Source organism: Chelonoidis abingdonii, chromosome 4 (genome assembly GCF_003597395.2).
Source record: "Chelonoidis abingdonii isolate Lonesome George chromosome 4, CheloAbing_2.0, whole genome shotgun sequence".
Classification (NCBI taxonomy): domain Eukaryota; kingdom Metazoa; phylum Chordata; order Testudines; family Testudinidae; genus Chelonoidis; species Chelonoidis abingdonii.
The window spans coordinates 49078009-49098091 of NC_133772.1; the positions used below are offsets into that span (position 1 = coordinate 49078009).

At 40.8% G+C, this 20083-nt stretch overlaps 1 protein-coding gene across 3 annotated transcripts; it reads right to left on the reverse strand.

Annotated features, from left to right (window-relative positions):
* Positions 1–13343: 13343 nt before the first annotated feature.
* Positions 13344–19353, reverse strand: CALCB (calcitonin related polypeptide beta). 3 transcript variants are annotated; one of them, XM_032787659.1, is made up of 5 exons: positions 19283–19353; positions 17879–17974; positions 17378–17509; positions 14198–14382; positions 13344–13824 (listed from the first exon to the last, which is right to left on the reverse strand). In XM_032787659.1, exons 2-4 carry the CDS (start codon positions 17962–17964, stop codon positions 14223–14225), a joined length of 378 nt encoding a protein of 125 aa, XP_032643550.1. In that variant the 5' UTR covers positions 17965–17974; positions 19283–19353; the 3' UTR covers positions 13344–13824; positions 14198–14222. The 3 variants fall into 3 exon arrangements, with proteins under 3 accessions (XP_032643550.1, XP_032643549.1, XP_032643548.1); XM_032787658.1 differs by having other exon boundaries at positions 14198–14385; XM_032787657.1 differs by lacking the exons at positions 13344–13824; positions 14198–14382 and adding an exon at positions 15991–16542.
* Positions 19354–20083: the final 730 nt, after the last annotated feature.

Below are 20083 nucleotides of genomic sequence, written 5' to 3' on the forward strand. Positions count from 1 at the left end.
ATTTCTCTATCTGTAAAATATGAGTAGTAATATTTACCTTTTAAAATTATTAATTATCATTATTATAAGGTGGTGACATCCCAACAATTTTGGCATTTGCAGAACAAGATAATACTTTTAGCTCAGTTTGGAAAAAAATATAGACAATACAGACATTTTGTCTGTTCTGTAAACCTCATTAAAAATAAGCAAAGAGGTATCTTCACAAAATACCTCCCAAGCTGCGGAAAATTAAAATGTGTAGATTTATCAACTATGACCTTCGTGCAGAAATGGTCAGTGCTTAAAGTTTATGAAAATAATTTGACTACATAGTGCATATAGAATGACTATTTTAAATGCTTGTTTGTAGACTTTCATATGAACCAGAGATGCTTTTTGTTTCAAGTCCGTTGCCCTGACATTTGATTTTTTAAAAAACATTTGATTTTAATTCTCAATCTATTTCTTTTGCCTTAAGAAAATATATCTTAAGGCTTTTACTTTGACACCCATAAATCCACATGAATGTTAAAGAAAGAATATATAGCCTAAGGGAAAACAGCCCTTAGCTAACTAATGGTACAAATTTTGCATGAGACATATTCTCCCCCCAAAAATATTTCAAAGCTGGAAAATTCCTCTCCAGGGGCAACTCCAGGCCCCAGCACGCCAAGCGAGTGCTTGGGGCGGCGTGCCACGGGGGGCACTTTGCCGGTCGCCGGGAGGGCTGCAGGCAGGCTGCTTTCAGCGACATGCCTATGGAGGGTCTGCTGGTCCCGTGGCTCCAGTGGACCTCCTGCAGGCGTGCCTGCGGAGGGTCCGCTGGTCCCATGGCTTTGGTGGAGCCGTGGGACCAGTGGACCCTCCGCAGGCATGCCTGCAGGAGGTCCACCAGAGCTGCAGGACCAGCGACCGGCAGAGCGCCTCCCATGGCAAGCCTCCGTGCTTGGGGGCGGCGCTTTCAGGTCTCTGGGGGAGAACTAATGAGTGAAAACCTTTGAGGGTACATCTACACTGGGATAAAAGACCCATGGCATGGCTGTTGCTAGTCCAGGTCAGCTGACTTGGGTTTGTGGAGCTTGGCCTGTGGAGATATTCAGGATCAGGCTATTGTTGCCAGGCATCTGGTTTTCTACAAGAATGCCTGGTTGAAAAGAGACCCTGGAGGCTCGGGGCCGTTAAAAGTCCAGTTGGCTGCCCATAGCATGGCAGGCAGGGTGACTGCCTGGCTTAACGTGGCTCCCAGGAAGCTTCCAGCATATCCCTTTGGCTCCTTGGCACAGGGGCGGTCACTGGGATTCCACACACTGCCCCCAACTCTGAACACCAGCTCCGCAGCTTCCATTGGCCAGAAACCACAGCCAATAGGAGCTGAAAGGGTGGTGCCTGCAGGCAAGGGTAGCGTGTGTAGCCACTGGGCCACCCCTCCACCTAGGAGCCAGAGGGAGCTGTTGCCACTTCCAGGAACTGCCTCAGATAAGTGCTGCCCAGAGCCTGCACCCCTCACCTCCTCCTGCACCCCAACCCCCTGCCCCAGCCCTGAGCCCCCTCCTGCACCCAAACTCCCTCCCTGAGCCTGCACCCCATACCCCAACCCAATCCCAGCCCACGCTGCTTCCTGCAGCTCCCATTGGCCGGGAATGGCAAACCACAGCTACTGGGAGCTGTGGGCGGCCACCTATGAACAGTCAATGTAAACAATGCCTCTCCAGTCATCAGGCTGACTACCAGGCCTACCTTGACTTGTTCGGACAAGTATGTCTGATGGCGAAGCAAGAACAAGAGCAAGGCACTGGTTCATGAGACCTCATGAGGCCTCAATATTTGAACAATCCTCACTGAAGTGCTCTGGGAGGGAGACAAACAGGTCTGGGCTCAAGGGATGATGTGGCCAGTAGGGCCCAAAGCGCAATGTTTTCTGCACAGAGTTGATGGACTTGCCCCTGCAGTGCCTGATTCTCAGTGACTGGCTGTACAATCCATGCCTTCATGGCTTGGTTGTCTATCTGGAGGAAGGTCACTTGTTCATGACACACCAGCCCTCCTTGAGGTGGGGGAAGCTCTGCTGGGTCCATACCCCACTGGACCCTATTCAGAGGGATTGGTTTTCCTAGCAAACTGTTGTAGATCTGGATATAGGCAGTCATGCCTAGTGGTCAGAGCAGGGGTTAGGCACCAGGAACCAGAGCTCAGAGACAGAGCTGGGAATCAAGCCAAAGGTCAGAACCAGAGCCAGAAATCAAGCCATGGGTCAGAGTCAAAGACAGTAACCAGAGGTAGGGCATAAAAGCAGGGATCTGGATCAAAGAAAGAGGGGAGGAATTAGGAACAAGGCAAGGCTCAGATGCTAGGTAAGTAGGCAGGGTTTGATGTGTCAACCAATCAGGGATTCATCTATTTTCTCAGACAACTTCCTGTGCTTCCTTCTGGCTTAAATAGTGAGTCTGAGCCAATTGGAGAGGGCAAGATGTTTCCTCCAGTTGGGAGCTTCATGGGCGGTATCTACGGGCAAGGGCCCATCAGCCTGCAAAAGTCCCTACTGGTACCAGCAAGCTGCTGGATTGTGGCTGTGGTCTGAGAACTGCCTAAGGAGCTGCAAACCAATATTCAAGACCTGTGATCCCTTACAGCCAACCAAGTTCAGAGTTCTTCCCAGGTAAGGAAATAATCATGTAATACTTAATTTGGAAATAAAAGCTATATAGTTTCTGAAATAGAATATTACAATGCAGGAACATCTTCCCTGGTGAACTTTAAAAGGTGCAAGGGAAACATATAGACTAATTAAAAATAAAGGACAATTTTTTTTGCTGAACTAGGAAAGAATGAACTGTATTTTATAACAATAATGAGAGGGTAAATATGCAGAATAAATATACAAATAAATACCCAAACCCAGGGCCGGCGGTCACCTAGGGCAGTAGGATTGGAGGGGAGCATTTTGCCACCCTCGGCGGCAATTCTGCGACGGGGAGTCCTACTGCGCTCCAGGTCTTCGGCGGCAATTCTGCGGCAGGTCCTTCACTTGCTCCGGGACCTGCCGCCAAAGTGGCCCAAAGACTGGGAGCCGCGGAAGGACCCCCCCGCCGCAGATTTGCTGCCAACGACCGGGAGCGCGGAAGGACCCTCGCCTAGGGCACCAAAAACCCTGGCGCCGCTCCTGCCCAAACCCTGTCACTAAAGACAAAATGGGCCTGATTTTTCAAAGCTATGAGCACCAGAACTCAGATTGAAACCACGGGAAGCTGTGAGTGGTCAGCTACTTTGAAAATGAGGCACACAATGCATCCTCAATGTGTCTAGAAATCCTATGATGATATATCCATTTGGAGAGGAGCAAAAATATTCTCAGATCTAAATTACCCAGCATGTTTTAAAAATTACTCACTTCATGCAGATATTCAATCAGCTAATTATACATGACAATGTTGAATTAAATAACCAATACCAAAATTTACTACTGTCCGTTAAAGGCTGCTTTTTGGCAAGGTTCTGTGACAGAAGCAATAGCATTAGCTCTGCTCATTTCTTACACAGCAGACTATGGAAGCTTTCAGGAAGATTAATTCAACTCTACCCACAAAAGAAAAGAAATGAGATTAAATAACTGGACAGAGTTACTGTGTAAATCTACCTGTATTATTTTAAAATTATGTCTAGTTACTACATTTTCAGTGAAGTTGAAGCTCAGGGCTTGGTCTTTCACAGCACAAGTGCAGACTGTCCCATGTATAAAAACAAGGTAAAAAGTGATAAGCATAACCAGAGACAGAAGGGAAACATCCCCTGTAATAATGAAAGTACAGTTTTACAGCCACCATTACCCTACCGGTAGAGGTCAAGCCAAAGAAGCAGCACATAATTAAGCACCATATTTGCATGCTGAGGATCACCATGTCTCCTCTGATATACTCATTCTCTGTCTTCACCCTGGTGCTTTTTCATTTTGTACTCTGGAGAACCAGCGATTTACTCTGGCTTGTGGAAGCAGCCTGAGATTTATTCTGAGTCAGTGCAGAGGACTGTGCCTAGTGCACAGCATAACCTTTCTCATGCCCACATGTTGCTTTGATTCACATTTGCACTGGAGATCAATACCACCACACAATGACATACAAAATGAAGGCCCAAGAAGTCTGCAGTAACAGTGAGATGGGTCATGAGCAACTATACACGTCACCTCACAAAGGCTTTGGTTATGCACATTTAAAATAACCATTTGTTAAAGAAAAACAGTTTTGACAGTTTATTAAAACATTAGAACCAAAATGGTTTGTATGTCCTCTCCAACATTAATACAAACACTTGTATATGACTAATCTGTATTGTGTTGCCTGACTGAACACTAAATAACTTAGATAGGATGCTGCCCATAAAGTGTAAGCCATTTATACTGCACTAGCATTTTATTTTCTGTCCACTTTCAGCACTGCTTAAAATGGCAGTGTAATTAAAAAATGAAAAGGTAGTACAATGGAAACTATACATTCCCTTATTAAATACTAATTTCTAAATATATTTTGTATAGTATACAATCTGCACCTGTGCTGTGAAAGACCAAGCCCTCGGATTTATTTTTTTAAAAAAAGCTAAGGACTTTAGGCAATTTCATCAACAGAGACAGTCATGAAAAATGAAACAAGATTTTTTCCCCAGTTGCTCATGAAGTCAAATAATCAAAATTATCCACAAACTCTCGATCAATCCTGTATTCCTTGTACACCCAAAAATGGATCGAATACACTGAACATTTGGGTGCAAAAGGAGCAGTGTAAGACTGTGTGACAGTCAACAGCAACCCCCTAACAGCTAGTAGCCTTATAATAGCTGGCAACCATTAGGAGAGGGATATTTCAGTAACAACCGTTAAGTTTAAAAAAAAAAACTACATTAGTTTCCTAACATGTAGTTTTGTCTCCCTTGAATGGGAACCAGCTGTTCCATCAGGCTTAAAATGAATAGGTAGTGTTCATCTCTTGCAAGTCAAAAAAATGCTTTCTTTCTCCTGCCCTGACCCCAGCAATGCTTTTTGGTGCCATTGCCCTCTAATGCATTATACTGACATTGTTCGCTGAGTTACCATAAGAAACAGAAAAAGGAAGAAGAGGCAGATTTGAACTGAGATATCAGACTAAATATTGCTCCCTTAGAAAAAGAAGTGAGAAGTAAAAATATACAATCTCTTTTCTTTCCAGCCAGAACGCGCAAATAGAAATACCCTAAAGTTACTGAATTGAAGAAGATACCTAAAGTCTCCAACCTGAAATTTAGCTCTGCACATGGAAAGGTTAGGCATGAGAACTGGATGAAGTTTGCCTAAACCTTTTATCACCATGAAGAACCTGGAGTAGAAACCTGAACTTCTCTTTTCATATGACTGAAGCTATTATTCCTAGGAAGAGATTTGCTACACAACCTTGTCTTTTCACCCAATCCTGAAGGACAGGAAAAGTCTTTTGAAAGTCTGTGGGTAAGCCAGGCCTGAGAAATTTGAGAGCTTATGTCAGAAACAGATGGTTAAGGGTTAATGCCTCTTTTACCTGTAAAGGGTTAAAAAGTTCACCTAGCCTAGCTAACACCTGACCAGAGGAACCAATGGGGGAACAAGATGTTTCAAAAGGAAGGAGGGAAGTTTTTCCTTGTAATTTCAGCTTCAGCGAGTGAAAAAAGATCAAGGAACCAGCCTCTATCAGAGTAGTAATTTTAGAAAGGAATAAATAGGTTTGATATTCTTTGTAACTTGTCTTGGTACATGGAGAATTATCAAAATGGGTATTGGGTATTTTTTTGTGTAACTAATATTGTGCTCACGGGAAACATCCTCCGTGTTTAAATTGTTGTTGGTGAGAGTAGCTGGTACTAAGCTCCCCAGAAGATTTCTTTTACCTTCTTCTTTAATTAAATGCCTTTTCTTAATACCTGATTGATTTCCTTGTTTTTTAAGATCCAAGGGGGTTGGATCTGGATCCACCAGGAGTTGGTCGGAGAAAGGGAGGGAGATGGTTAATTTCTCTTTGTTTTAAGATTCATGGGGTTTGGATCTGTGTTCATCAGGGAATTGGTGAAGTCCCTCAAGACTATCCAGGGAAAAAGGTGGTACTGGGGGTGGGGGTGACGGCAATACCAGATCTAAGCTAGTAATTAAGCTTAGAAGTGTCCATGCAGGTCCCCACATCTGTACCCTAAAGTTCAGAGTGGGGAAGGAACCTTGACAGCTTATCTATTAGAAAGGGTACCACCACAGGCTGAGAAGAAATTCTTGACACTTTCTTCTAGAAGAAGGTGGGACTAAGCTAGCAGGACTTCCACTTTCTTGTGTAGAATTCCTGTCTGGCTCTGGCAGCCTCTGGCTGATAATGAGGAAGAATTTTCTAACCCTTGTGGATTGAAAGGGGCAGAACGATTGGTAGTTTTAGTATTGCTAGAATTTATGGTTGCAGTAAAATTACATGAAGCTCCCTTGAATGCCTCTCAGTAATGGATGGCTGGGCATATCTTTATTTGAGTCTGTTAATCCTTAAAGGCTTTTACTGGGAACTTGTCACAAGAGTTTCACCCTGTCAAAATGTGCCTGAGCCAGACTGCCTCTGGAAATATTGTGTGTATGGAGAGCCTGGAGCCACATAATTGAGCCAGGGTATTGCAGAGAACAGATATAGTAGACAATCTGGTGGTGTGACAAAAGGGAGAAATCAGAGAAACCCTAACATAATCTAAATAGAATACAGCTTCCTTTAGTCAGCCTCTTATTATGTCTTTGGGAACTTTTTTCTGAGACCACAAAAAGGAGCAGTGAATGGACAGTGCCATTTCAGCTGATACTATATGTGTGCTATATGAAGCATATGCAGCATATGAAGGAATGGAAGAAGATTCAAAGCCTCTTTCAAAAAAACTTTAATCCTATGGTCCACAAAGTTCTTTGGAGAACCTACCCATTAGCTGAGAGAAAAATCTTTTAGCTTGAGAATGATCCTGACTAAGACAAGTCAATGGTCAAGACAGAAAAAAAAAACTGGTGGCAATATTAGATGTGACTTGGTACAGTTTCGTAGAGATGTTTATTGATGGAACTCTACTTGACATGGTTAGATCACTCAAAATCACAAGCAAGCTTATGAGATTCTGACATGTGAAAACAGTTCTACATTTAACTACACCTCATCTTGAGGGCATCCTGGGTGGTGAGATATTGATTGGTTGGTTTAACTATCTTCATATTGGAATAGATCAATTCAAACTAAATTTCAATGCATTCTGTGATTCAGAGTGCTCAGAGCAGGAAGCAAATTCCCTTTCATCAGCTGAGGACTGGAGCAGATGCCTGTTACAGCAAACAGAATCCTCAGGTTGGTTCTTTGGGGAGGGGTTTATGGCGCTGGCATTGAAAGTCCTGAAAGAGAAAAGTAGTGTCCTATCCTTGGTGCTTAGACTGGGATGAAAGGGGAAATAGAAGCTATCTAAGGAGGCAAGGAGAAACCATGACTAAGAGCATGGTTTAGATTTGTGGACAATTGGCTGAAAACAATGTGAAGTGAATAGAAATTGACTGAATGGAACAGGAATCTTAAAGCGTTTAGGAAGGAGGGAAGGGGTGTTTGAGAAGATCATCTTCTGATTCAAACAAGCTATTCACGTAGTGGATCACTTGCAGCTTGGAAGGATCTGTCTCTGGAAAGGGAGTCCGTAGGGGATCCCTGGAAAAGAAATCTTGCAGGGACTAAGGTAGGAAAAGGAGACTTGGAACGTTGTGGGCAGTAAGAACCATTCAGTGCAGTATCTTGAAGAATCAGTCCCACACAACCCACGCTTCTTCCCACACTGACTAATTTGAGGCTTGCCGGTTTGGTGCTGCAGCAGGAGGACTAGAAAGAACAGAACCAAGGGTGGAGAAAAATGGCTGAGGAAGTGGCACTGCCAGCATGGGGAGCTGAATGCAGGAACTTGTGCCTTTTGACGCTGATGGTTGGGCCCTGATCAACAGCTGAAGCACTGAAGTGGATGAGGATTTACTGCTGGGCTAGAGGAGTCCTCAGACTTCATCAAAGTCTTCTGCTGAACATTCTGTCTCTGCCAGGGTGTCAAGGTTCCTTCCCCACTCTGAACTTTAGGGTACAGATGTGGGGACCTGCATGGACATTTCTAAGCTTAATTACTAGTTTAGATCTGGTTTCGCTGCCACCATCCAGAATTTTCAGTGTCTGGATCACTCCCTTTCCCCACAAAACCTTCCCCTCCCTGGGTAGCCTTGAGAGACTCCTTCACCAATTCCCTGGTGAGTCCAGATCCAATCCCCTTGGATCTAAAAACAAGAAAAAATCAATCAGCTATTAAGAAAAAGGCTTTTAATTAAAGAAAAGAAAGGTAAAAGAAAACCCTATGGGAGAGATTAGCATACCAGCTACTCTCACAGACAACAGATTTAAAACACAGAGGATGTTCCCCTGAGCACAAATTTAGTTACACAAAAAAAATACCCAAATACCCAATTTTGATAATTCCCGAATGGTACCAAGACAAGTTACAAAGAAAATAAACATAAACCTATTTATTTCTTTCTAAAACTTACTACTCTGATAGGAGGCTGGTTCCTTGATCTTTTTCACTCCGGCTGAAACTGAAACTCTAAACAAAGGAAAAACTTCCCTCCTTCCTTTTGAAACATCTTGTTCCCCCATTGGTTCCTCTGGTCAGGTGTTAGCTAGGCTAAGTGAACTTTTTAACCCTTTACAGGTAAAAGAGGCATTAACCCTTAACCATCTGTTTCTGACACAGAAGGCTAAACTGGGAAGGAGATGAAGAATTTGTCAAAAGTATCTGAGGAAAAGAGCTCTCAGATAGCTACTGAGGAAACTCCTGCCCCGCCATATAGAAGCAGAAGACTGCAGATCGATGTAAGTGCAGTTAACCAGTCCTGACTGTAAAGGGCACTGGCAGGAATACTGTACTAGAAAAAAAAAGGGCACATCTTGCCTGCCTCTGAGAATTTGAAACAGTAGAAAAACTCAAGCAACAGGTTCCCATGAGAAAGATAAACACTGAATTTGCTATTAGTGATATTTCTCCACTGGTCTTTTAAATAAGTACATTCTTTCTTGAAACAAGACTGTACATATGCAAAGTATTTTCATTTATCTTGAGCAGCTCAACTATCTGTTGCCGTGAAATAAATATTGTTCATTTGAATCTAAAAAAGAAAACAAAAACAAGACTAATTTCTTTTCTATTCTAGTTTCTTTGGTAAACTTATGGAAAAAATTAAAGTACATACTAAAATGACTTTTCTTACCACTAATCTGAGCCTGCATCTCTTTAAGAGATTAGTGTTTTCACATTAATGTCTTATTAACAAACTTCACCTTTCCACCTAAACTCCAGGAGTTGTCCAAGTTTAATGCACATCACTTTTCTAAAAGCAGTAGGACACAATCTTCATGTTTTTAGACAATGTTATATCTCAATAAAATGTATTCTAATGTTCAAAGCTATGTATGAGCTATTACTGAGTACATAATGACAGATGTGCTCCTCTGTGTTGTTGAAGTAACAGGACCAAAGATATCACTGTAGAGTAATATAGGTTAATCTTCTTAGAAACTATATACATCTGAATTCTACACATAGCAGAACTCTAGATTATTGTGGTAATAAATGCAGTTTGTGTTTAGTTAAGAAAAAAGTATCAAGCACTGCATGTAGAGAAAAAAATATTTATATTCAAGTTCATTTCAAACATAATATGTAGTATGAAATTCGCCAGAGCCCTCCATCCCACTTAAATCCCACTGGAGAGGGTTATTTGGGAATCATGCAATCATAAGGCTTCTGTAATTTAATCCAAAGAGCCATAATCATAGCCAAGGATTGGATATAGGAGTGTCTCCACTACATAGCCTTTCCGCCAATCACGCCCCTTTTCCCTATACTTGCCACAGTGGTGCAGGAGCCTTAATGATTGCTCCTCACCATGAGATGATCATCACTTCAGTGGAATGATCCTCCCTGGATTTGGGAAGCTGACTTTAGGGTCAGATAGCACTGGCAGTGCAGTGCAGAACAAAATAGACTCAAAGACTATGTCTACACTGCACACCAATGGTGGTTGCAATATATAGGGTATGTGTGGCTGTATGCCAGAGTGAAAAAGCTGTCCACACATCAGTGAAAAGCAATGGCAGAGGAGAAAGCGTTCAGTAACTCCCTGCTGCCAAAGCCTTTCACTGCAGCAAGGAAAGACTCTTGTAGGGGGAAGACACTGGGGAAAGGCTCTCCCTGCTGCCTCCCATCTGTGAAAGCCTTTCACTGCTGCTGAAGTCTTTCCCTGAAGCAGGGAAAGGCTCCAGCTGCAGAAAACTGGCAGACCCTTTCCCCATTGTCAGAGTTTTTTCCTGCAGTGGGGAAAGGCTCAAGCCGCAGGGAGACAGTGGGACATTACACTGATAAAAACAGCAGTGTATATATGGGGGCATTGCTTGGGCAAGTGAAACGCTGTGTAGGACACATAGCCACAAGCTTCAGATGTCTCGTTACTTGCCTAAGCAGTGCCTCACCACCTACACAGCTATTTATACTGATCCTAGGAGGGCTAGCCATATATCTACTGTACACATCTCTATAACAGGTGTTCAGTGTAGAAATACCCAGAGTATCTAGCCCAGCCAGTATATTGAAAAGTCAGCAGTTTCCTTCTGTAGGAGAAAGGACCTGCATTGGTTGAAAGGTATCCTCCTTGGTTTTAAAGCTACCCATGGATTTTCTCCAATTTCCCTTTACTCCACTCTCTGTTCTTCAGCTTCTCTAACCCTGGCCCCTGAATAGACACAGGGTATGTCTACACTACAGGATTATTCTGATTTTAAGAAACCGGTTTTTGGAAACAGATTGTATAAAGTCGAGTGCACATGGTCACACTAAGCACATTAATTTGGCGGTGTGAGTCCATGTACTGAGGCTAGCGTCAATTTCCAGAGCATTGCACTGTGGGTAGCTATCCCATAGCTATTCCATAGTTCCCACAGTCTCCCCCACCCATTGGAATTCTGGGTTGAAATCACAATGCATGATGGGGCAAAAACAGTGTCACAAGTGATTCTGGGTAAACATCATCAGTCAATCCTCCCTCTGTGAAAGCCATGACAGACAATCATTTTGTGCCCTTTTCCCTGGATTGCCCTGGCAGACACCATAGCAAGGCAACCATGGAGCCTGTTCAGCCTTTTTTCACTGTCACCATATGTCTACTGGATGATGCTGACAGAAGCAGTACTGCAGTGCTACACAGCAGCATACCCTTGCCTTTGCAAGTTAGCAGAGATGGTTACCAGCCCTACTGTGCCGTCTGCTGCCTTGCAAGTTGATAATGACAGTTACCAGTCATATTGTACCATCTGCTGCTGTCATGGGTGCTCCTGGCTGGCCTCGGTGGTCATTCCCTTCTTTAAGTTTTGTCTAATGAAAAGTCAGTCCTGCCTAGAATATCAGGCAAGCCTACTAAAGAACCAGAGAGGCAAACAGTCGCTCCGGGTCAGAGCCCCAGACATCCCACAGAAATGATGACCTGCATGTCATTCTAGGGGGTCCCCCTGCAACAACCCCACCTGTTGCTTCCTTCCTCCCTCACCCCTCCTAGGCTACCATGGCAGTTATCCCCCCATTTGTGTGATGAAGTAATAAAGAATGCATGAATAAGAAACAACACTGACTTTTTTGCTTCTGCAAGCAGAGATAAAAGGTGGAGGGAAGGCAGCCCCCAGCTGCTATGATATTCCAGGCAGGACTGAATCTCCATTAGACAAAGCTTAAAGAAGGGAATGACCGGTAGTCATTCCCATTTTTGCCCAGGGTGCCCCCAGCCGACCTCACCGAGGCCAGCCAGGAGCACTCATGGGATGATGATGCCGGATATCAGTCATATTGTACCATCCACCATCAGGAAGGAAAGGCAAGAGAACGCTGCTGTGCAGTGCTGCAGCACCACGTCTGCAACAGCATCCAGTAGACCTACGGTGACACTGAAAAAAGGCGAGAAACTATTTTTTTCCCTTTTCTTTCACATGGTAGGGGGGTGACGACATATACCCTGAACCACCCCCAACAATGTTTTTGACCCTTCAGGCTTTGGGAGCTCAGCCAAGAATGCAAATGGTTTTCGGAGAGTGTGGGAACTGTGGGATAGCTAGAGTCCTCTGTCCCCACTACCTCTGTGAGCGTCCATTTGATTCTTTGGCTTTCCTTTACGCTTGTCTCAGCTCCTCAAGTTTCACACAGCACTGTGTTGAGTCCTTATTGTGGCCTCTGTCTATCATAGCCTTGGAGATTTTTTCAAATGCTTTGGCATTTTGTCTTTTGGAACAGAGCTCTGATAGAACAGATTCATCTCCCCATACAGAGATCAGCTTCAGTATCTCCCTTACGGTCCATGCTGGAGCTCTTTTTTGATTCTGGGACTACATGGTCACCTGTGCTGATCAGCACTACACACTGGGCAAACAGGAATGAAATTCAAAAGTTCACGGGGCTTTTCCTGTCTACCTGGCCAGTGCATCCGCATTCAGATTGCTGTCCAGAACGGTCACAATGGTGGACTGTGGGATAGCGCCCAGAGGCCAATACCGTCGAATTGCGGCCACATTAACCCTAATCCGAAACAGCAATACTGATTTCAGCGCTACTCCCCTCATCGGGGAGGAGTACAGATATCGATATTAAGAGCCCTTTATATTGATATAAAGGGCTTTGTTGTGTGGACGGGTGCAGGGTTATTGTGATTTAATGCTGCTAAATTCTATATAAACTCATAGTGTAGACCAGGCCACAATCTCAGACACTGGTTAATCAAAGAAACTGCTTCTTTGCAGTTCCTTCAGCCTGTAATTGTCATCCTGAATCCCTTTCTCTCATTTATTCTGTCTCTCATTTCAATCTCAGCTAAATACATGTCTTTTCTCCTATGTCTATCCCCCTACTATTTAACTATGTAAACCATTTTGGGATATAGATTGTATGAAAGAGGCTATACAAAACTGTTGTCTTGCTCTATACATTATGACGTTTGTTACTACCAGGAACTGTGGGGTGTTATTCTGTTTAATCATTTTGAAATTATTTTTTAGTTACTGGTTCATGAGTTTGTAAAAGGGAAAATGTTTTCTCTATTCTGAACATTCAAACTTTAGTTTTCAAGAACCACTCTAGGGTCTGTAGTTAGATAAGACATAGGAAGTACCATATAGGAGCAGGCCAATGATCCTTCTAATCTGACATCCACATTTGGCTAATGCCAGATGTTTTTTAAAAAAACTATGCAATAAACTAACAATGGTTTAAATGGTTTAAATGAAAAATCAGTTTCTCAATCCAAATGTATCTAAAATACTTTTTTAATCTTGCTTAAATTCACAAATGATACAATATTGATGTGTTTTTAAACATACTGTACAATCATGTTAGTTAAATGTTTTACATCAAGGCACAGCACTCCATATTTTACAGATATGCCTTGACAGGCAGCAATTTAGTGTAATCCCCGAGATTTGGCAGTATTGCCCAGATAAATAGCATGGATCACATTTCACATATATGCTAGAAGATAAATAAATAATAGATGCTATCACATTTTATTTGAAATAGAATTGCATATAAAAAGAATAAACAATAATTTAACTTGAATAATTAGATTGGTTTGTAATATACATAACAGAAGTGCTTTCATTTGATTTTAACAAAACATTTTTAAATATTAGGATGCAAAAAATGAGACTTCTGTTTGGCCTTCTTGATTTATGGAGCAGAGTTGCTTTCATTAGAAACTAAAGGGAGTTAACATTTCAGTTTCATGGCAATCTGAAAGAAAGAAATCCAAAAATTACCAAAATATTGATACAGAAATATTACTTGTGGCATAATGCAAGAATATCCACTGATTGAAACTATTACTTGAACCAACCAGCTTTGTGTTACAAGGTGATCTAACATTCATTACAACTGATTATTTAAACTTTTCACTTTACTTTGAAAAAAAGAGACCTTGCAGTAGATGCTCTATTTAAATGAAAAACTGGATTTGTAACACATTAGAATTAACTATTACTGTTTCTTTCTAGGTTTAAACACCATAAATATATTTTCCATCCAAACAAGAATTCTACGTGAGATATTAGCAATGGTAACTTTACTAAGGGAAGTATAGATTCTACATATATTGCAGTGTGTTTACCATATTCCAGGTGTCATTCAGATGTTTATATTTGAGCATTTCTTCTTCGCCTCCCAAAAGCTTTAGATCCCACATTGGTAGGTACAAAGTTGTTCTTGCCCACTCCTCCTGACCTGCTCAGGAAGTCTGCCAGACGATGGGTCACACAGGTTGCTGTGTTACATGCCCTTTTCTGAGCTGTTACGCTGCTTTTCAAAATAAAAAATATATATTTTATATGGACAGAATGTAAAAAAATACTTTGCTTATATCAATAAGGTGTGGTTCTACCTGGAAAAGTCTCTCTATAAAAATGGGATTGTGAAGTTCCATGTTTATTGTGTTTCAAGGATTTACATATTGTTCACTCAGTTTATGAGTTTAAAAAATAGTTTTCTTTTTCTAGGTACCAGGTGCTACAGACTCAACTCAGGTTGTGAAAGTCAAACTGGGCTCTTTCTTTCTTGCACATTATCACCAATAGTTAAGGTAACCTAGACAAAATTATCCCCTCAATAACTCTTGATCAACTCCATTCCCACCAGCAAATAATTGAAATCTAACAGACAACTGTTGATAATGCATAAGTAGTAAAAGAACCTAGCTAAACCTCAGCTGAGTTAGTTTTGTAGTGCTGATGGAGTATAGTAGCAACACCTATTTTAGGTACCTAGATCAGCAGCTATGTCAGAACACACAAAAGGGCTGAAGTCCTGGCCCCATTGAAGACAATGGGAATTTTGCCATTGACTTCAATGGGACAAGGATTTCAACCTGGAACTAAATCTACAGAGTAAGAAGTTGCCAGGGATTTTTCAGAGTTTAACTGCACATAGTCATTTTCCTTCTTCCATATATCTGATTGCACTATTTAAACAGCTTTCTTCATTATTTAGGCCTTCACTGAGCAAAGCATTAAGCATTTTAGTAATTCCACTGACTTCAGTGGGACTACTCACTTGCTTAGAATTAAACACATGCTTATGTGTATTGCTGGACTGGGGCCTTAGAGTACATACTTCTAAAGTCTTTGTTTAAGCCAATCTTCTACTGAAATCAATGGGAATGTTGCCTGAGTTAGGACTATAGGCAGGCCCAGAGACAGTACCATAGAAAGCATCCCTGGTAACATGACAATTGTGTTCTGAACAGTTCCCATATTATGAGATAAATGTTATACAGAGAAAAAAAAAAGTTAAAGAGGTACAAAGTAGCACTAAATCTGTTATTAAAGTAAAAGAATTAACAGAAAACAAGATTTTAAATGAATTACCCAGATATGAAAGCTCCCTATTTTCATTCTTTTAATATACAAGTCTATCTCACAGGCTATTTCTAAAACTGATATACATGTAAAAAATCCAGTTATTCATGGTAATACATCATTGGAAAGAAGCTTCATGTAAATAATATTAAGAAAAATGAAAAAGGAATATTAAAGTTCTTACCTGGATGAGTTCAATGAGAACAGTTTTAAACCTGGATTACATTTCTAATGTTTTCACTCTAGTTAATACATGCATTTCTTGATGCTTAGCCATTTCAAAAGTTTATAGAAATTGTTTTACTAACTAAGATTGTGTGTGACTGATTATGTATGCACACATACATATAGAAAGCATTAAAAGGGTCTAGGTGTTCTCCCAGTGTATATGAACATAGTCAAATTGTTCAGTTATTCTAGAATTAAATTATTGTACAACTTTTGTATTGTTCTGCTCTTCTCCAGTTCTGGAAAGATTTGTAAAACTTTTCTGGCTTTGTCTAGAAATCTTGCATTCCAACACAATTAATTAAAACAAACAGGCCTAATCCTCATAGAAAAATAGGTTTATTGAACAAGTGTATGAGCAGGCATGAAAGAAGAGTTTATCTGTACATGTAATAGCTAGAAATGAAAAGCTTTGTTTAGATTTTTTTAAAATAAATGTCTAAGAAAATCAGTTGACGTCTCAAGGCAGTGCTGTTCATTCTTTTTTATTTTATTTGGTATATTTTTTTTTCTAACTTGGTATGTGTATTGTGTTCTTTATGGTCCTAACTTTAAGTCCATCTCAAACATTCTCAGTCGAAAACAGAATCAAAATAACATAGCAAAGTTAGCAATCAAGGTTAGATCCACATGCATCAAGTTAAAAAAAAGGGAGAAGGGTGAAAATAAGCATGTCTAGTTGTTTCCCAGGGATTCCCCATAGTTTGCATAGCGTTCATTTTCCAGGTCATTCAGCACATTCCTTTTCTTGCCAGGAGTTCCAGACCCGACGTCAGTACGAGGGTAAGTTTGCAATTTGTGCAATTCTTGAGACAGTTTGCCCAGCACACAAGTACTCAGACTGGCACAGCGTTTGGAAATAGGTCTATCCAGGCTGCAGGGGGAAAAAAACATGCCAAAAAAGTAATATAAATCATGCACATCCATGCATTACATTCCTAGATAAATAAGTATAATTAGGAGACAAAAAGAAAAGGATAAAATCCCCTCACATTTATTTCATGCAAGGGGGAGAACACTTGAAATCAGAGGGAGAACAGAGGTTTATCATGAACAAAATTAATATTGTTTACTTGATCAAGCAAATAGATTAGATTTTGGGATGCTGGTAGTCAAAGGATAGGAGGTTTGTCTTCCATTGTACTAGACATGCTGTTCAGTCTCTCATTCATCAACATGCTTTGCAACAGGAATTTATTAGGGTTAGTGGAAATGTACTTGCATGCCTTGGCCCTGAAGGAGAGGGTGGCGCTGCGTGCACTAATAGGATGGCCCGCTTCAGCCAATGGCCTTCCATGCCTCACGACAGCATCATGCACTATCGCGACAGAGAATCCAGGAGCGATCGAACAGCCCTCAGTACTACCATCGGGAAAACGTACCTCTTGCTGCCATATTTTAATACAACCCCCTCCTTGAAGTTCAACTCCACCCTCCAAGGGTTTTTTTATTTGCTCTTAGTTGTAAAAAAAAGATAAAAGCAGGTTAACTAGGTGGAAACCGTCCACCTTATACTGACACGGGAAAACATCTATGCAGTACCGTCCCTTCCAAAGTATTGTACAAGGTCATCCGCAGTCCCAAGGGAGAGGAAAATCTTAGCCTGCCCGAGTGTTTGGTGAGGTGGCTCTTGCTGGGAAATCAAATGGACATACAGAGTGGTCCTGCTTCCCCAGCATCTGTGCATATCCCCGGGCTGTGTCCCTTACCTATTCCCCTCAGTCGCTTGTTCCACGTCTTCCGCTGTCATCTGAACAAATTCTTTCACCAACGCATTTAATAACCGCCGAGCTTCGTAATCACTGAGTGTCACTCGATCCGTTATAGAGTCTAAGCCAGGTCTAGGTGGAGACAAGCGAGACAGCGTGAATACAAGTATAACTGCTGCAAAGAGTCTCTTGCATGTGTGCCCTTAAGGTGGATGAGTTCTTGTATACACTTTTCCACATTGCTGAGCGTGTCTTTCTCACTGGTGTCCATATGTATACCGAACTCAAGACAAAGACTACTCATTCCCTCACACACTAGATAAGTAATCTATGGCATGTTAAAATATGAGCGTTACAAAAAAGTAATATTGGAAGATCTACATTTTCTCCTTTACTATAATCTACTTCCTATCTGCAGCCACGAGGAAAACTAAATGTCTCTATTCTTTTCAGATGCAGTGCTCTGAAACGTATGAGTTTCCACAGCTCTCAGCTTCTTACCTGAGTGGGGTTGCTTGGGAGCTATCCATCTGGCACATAACCAAGGCATAAACAGCAAGGAAAGGTGAAATCTTCAGCATAACCATAATGTCCTCTCTACAACAAAGAGTCACATCAAACAATGGCCATTTTCCAGCCTCCTCAATCTTAACAGATCTACTAAAGATGCAATCTTTCTCTGGACACATTTGGTAATAGGTTGTTGTTAATTTGCTTTGGTCTTTTGTTTTAGTTTTCTCAAATAATTTTCAGGATTTTTGTATATGACCAAACTGAAATATTTGGAGTTTTTTCAGAGTTGGGATTACTATCAAGATGTAACTAAAATGGGATTTAAGTTAATGCAGATCTGTCTATAAACTGATGGGAAACGTGTCTCTTCTCCCCTGTATTTGAAGCACTACACGTAATTTCATTTAATGTGTCTGATCTGAACTGGACAAAATGGCACTTCAGATATAGTAAATCGTATGAAAAAGCATGAAAGCTAAAGCTATTATTATTTTTAAAATATGACCAATACTTTTCTGTATTCTCATTTTTGCAGATTATTAACATATGTTAATCGCTCTAATGTTTAATTTAAAAATAATTATGTTTGCTTAGAAATCAGCACATTATATCAAAGAGTGCTCACTTTCTGGTACAGTTTACATGCTAAACTTCCAACTCAAATACAAATTAGATAAAATTATAAAAACAGGTCCATTAAAGTAATTTTAATAAAAAAATCCCAAAATTGTGACCAAAGATAAATCAGATGAACTCAAGTCAAGAGAGCAGAAAGATTAAAAATATCATATCTTGAAGAACTCCTCTCTATGACTCACAGCTTTATTTAAATATTTTTAGTTTAACGTCACCTTTTCTCTCATAAATTAAAACACCTATTACTACCTGCAGCATATATTGCTAATTAACATACAATGAAGGTTGTCACTTTCTAAACTTTTACCATTTTATAACAGATTTTATGAAAAACCTCAAAATGATTACAAAAGAAATAAATCAAGCTTTGCAGCCCACTAGTGTAGAGAGATTAGGGGTTTTACGACGAAAATGTAATATACTACGCAGTATCGGTTGCTTTCAATTATTCTAACGGGATTGTGTATTCCTTCTTCTATCTTGGTCCTTTTTATTTTGTTTTATTTTATTTTGAGGAATCCAGTAACGTGTAATTTAGAAGTCCATACGAAATCTAGCTAATTACAAATTATGCATTCTCTGAATGCACAGAGAAAAATCAAAATAGAGAAAGCCAACACAAGCTGAAACTTGGCACCAGTTAAAGACCAGCCTGCGCACACGTACAGCTTCAAGCACTGCAAATTCTGCTGCACTGAAATAAGCTCACCAAACACTAGATTTAAGAAAAGAAAAAGAAAGAAAGAGCATGCTTACCTTGAAAGGCAAAGCTTCGTAAGAAACAGTAAAACGTGGTGGAGGTTTCCTCAATATATGTTTCTAAATCGTGATGCTGTTCAATGCCTAAGTATCCCCCTTTTATATCTACCGCCAGGGTGAAAGTGTGTAGGCGTTTGACCGGCACTGGCCAGCCAATCACAAGTTCTGTTGGCAAAATGTAGCCAATCCACAACCGGGCACGAAACCCACGGCTCTCCAATTACGTCATCTTCCAGTCACTGAGTATTCCATTCACAAAATTTGCTAGTCACTTGGCTACATCTGATAGGTTTATTTGCACTGAGGTCACTGAACGAAAAAAAGATGGATCACATCAGACAATTAATGGCAAGTAAGGGAAATCGTGTCGAGTCATTAATAATGTACAGTCCACCTCCTTACCCCCACAAAAAGTACCTTATCCTTTTAATGAAAAATTCAAAGGACAGGTTATTTACTTATTAGAAGCGACATCTACTGCAAAAAATACCGCATTGCAGACAGAAAAAAGGACCTTGGCAACGGCAGATTATGATTATTAATTTAGTCTGCAAATGCGTAGCTATAGTAATGTAATTGCATACATGGGAAACTGTATTTAGTATTTATTACAAATATTTTCTAATAGTACAGGTTTTTGTTTCGTAACAAATTAAAACATGAGTGCAGAAGTTATTTCACTTATATTACTAAATAAGTTTAATTATATCACGTTAAGAGAATAGTATCTAGAGCAAATAAATCCGTTATGCGCCGCATATTAGAAAAGTTTTTCCTTTGGTACCTTGAAGCCCGATC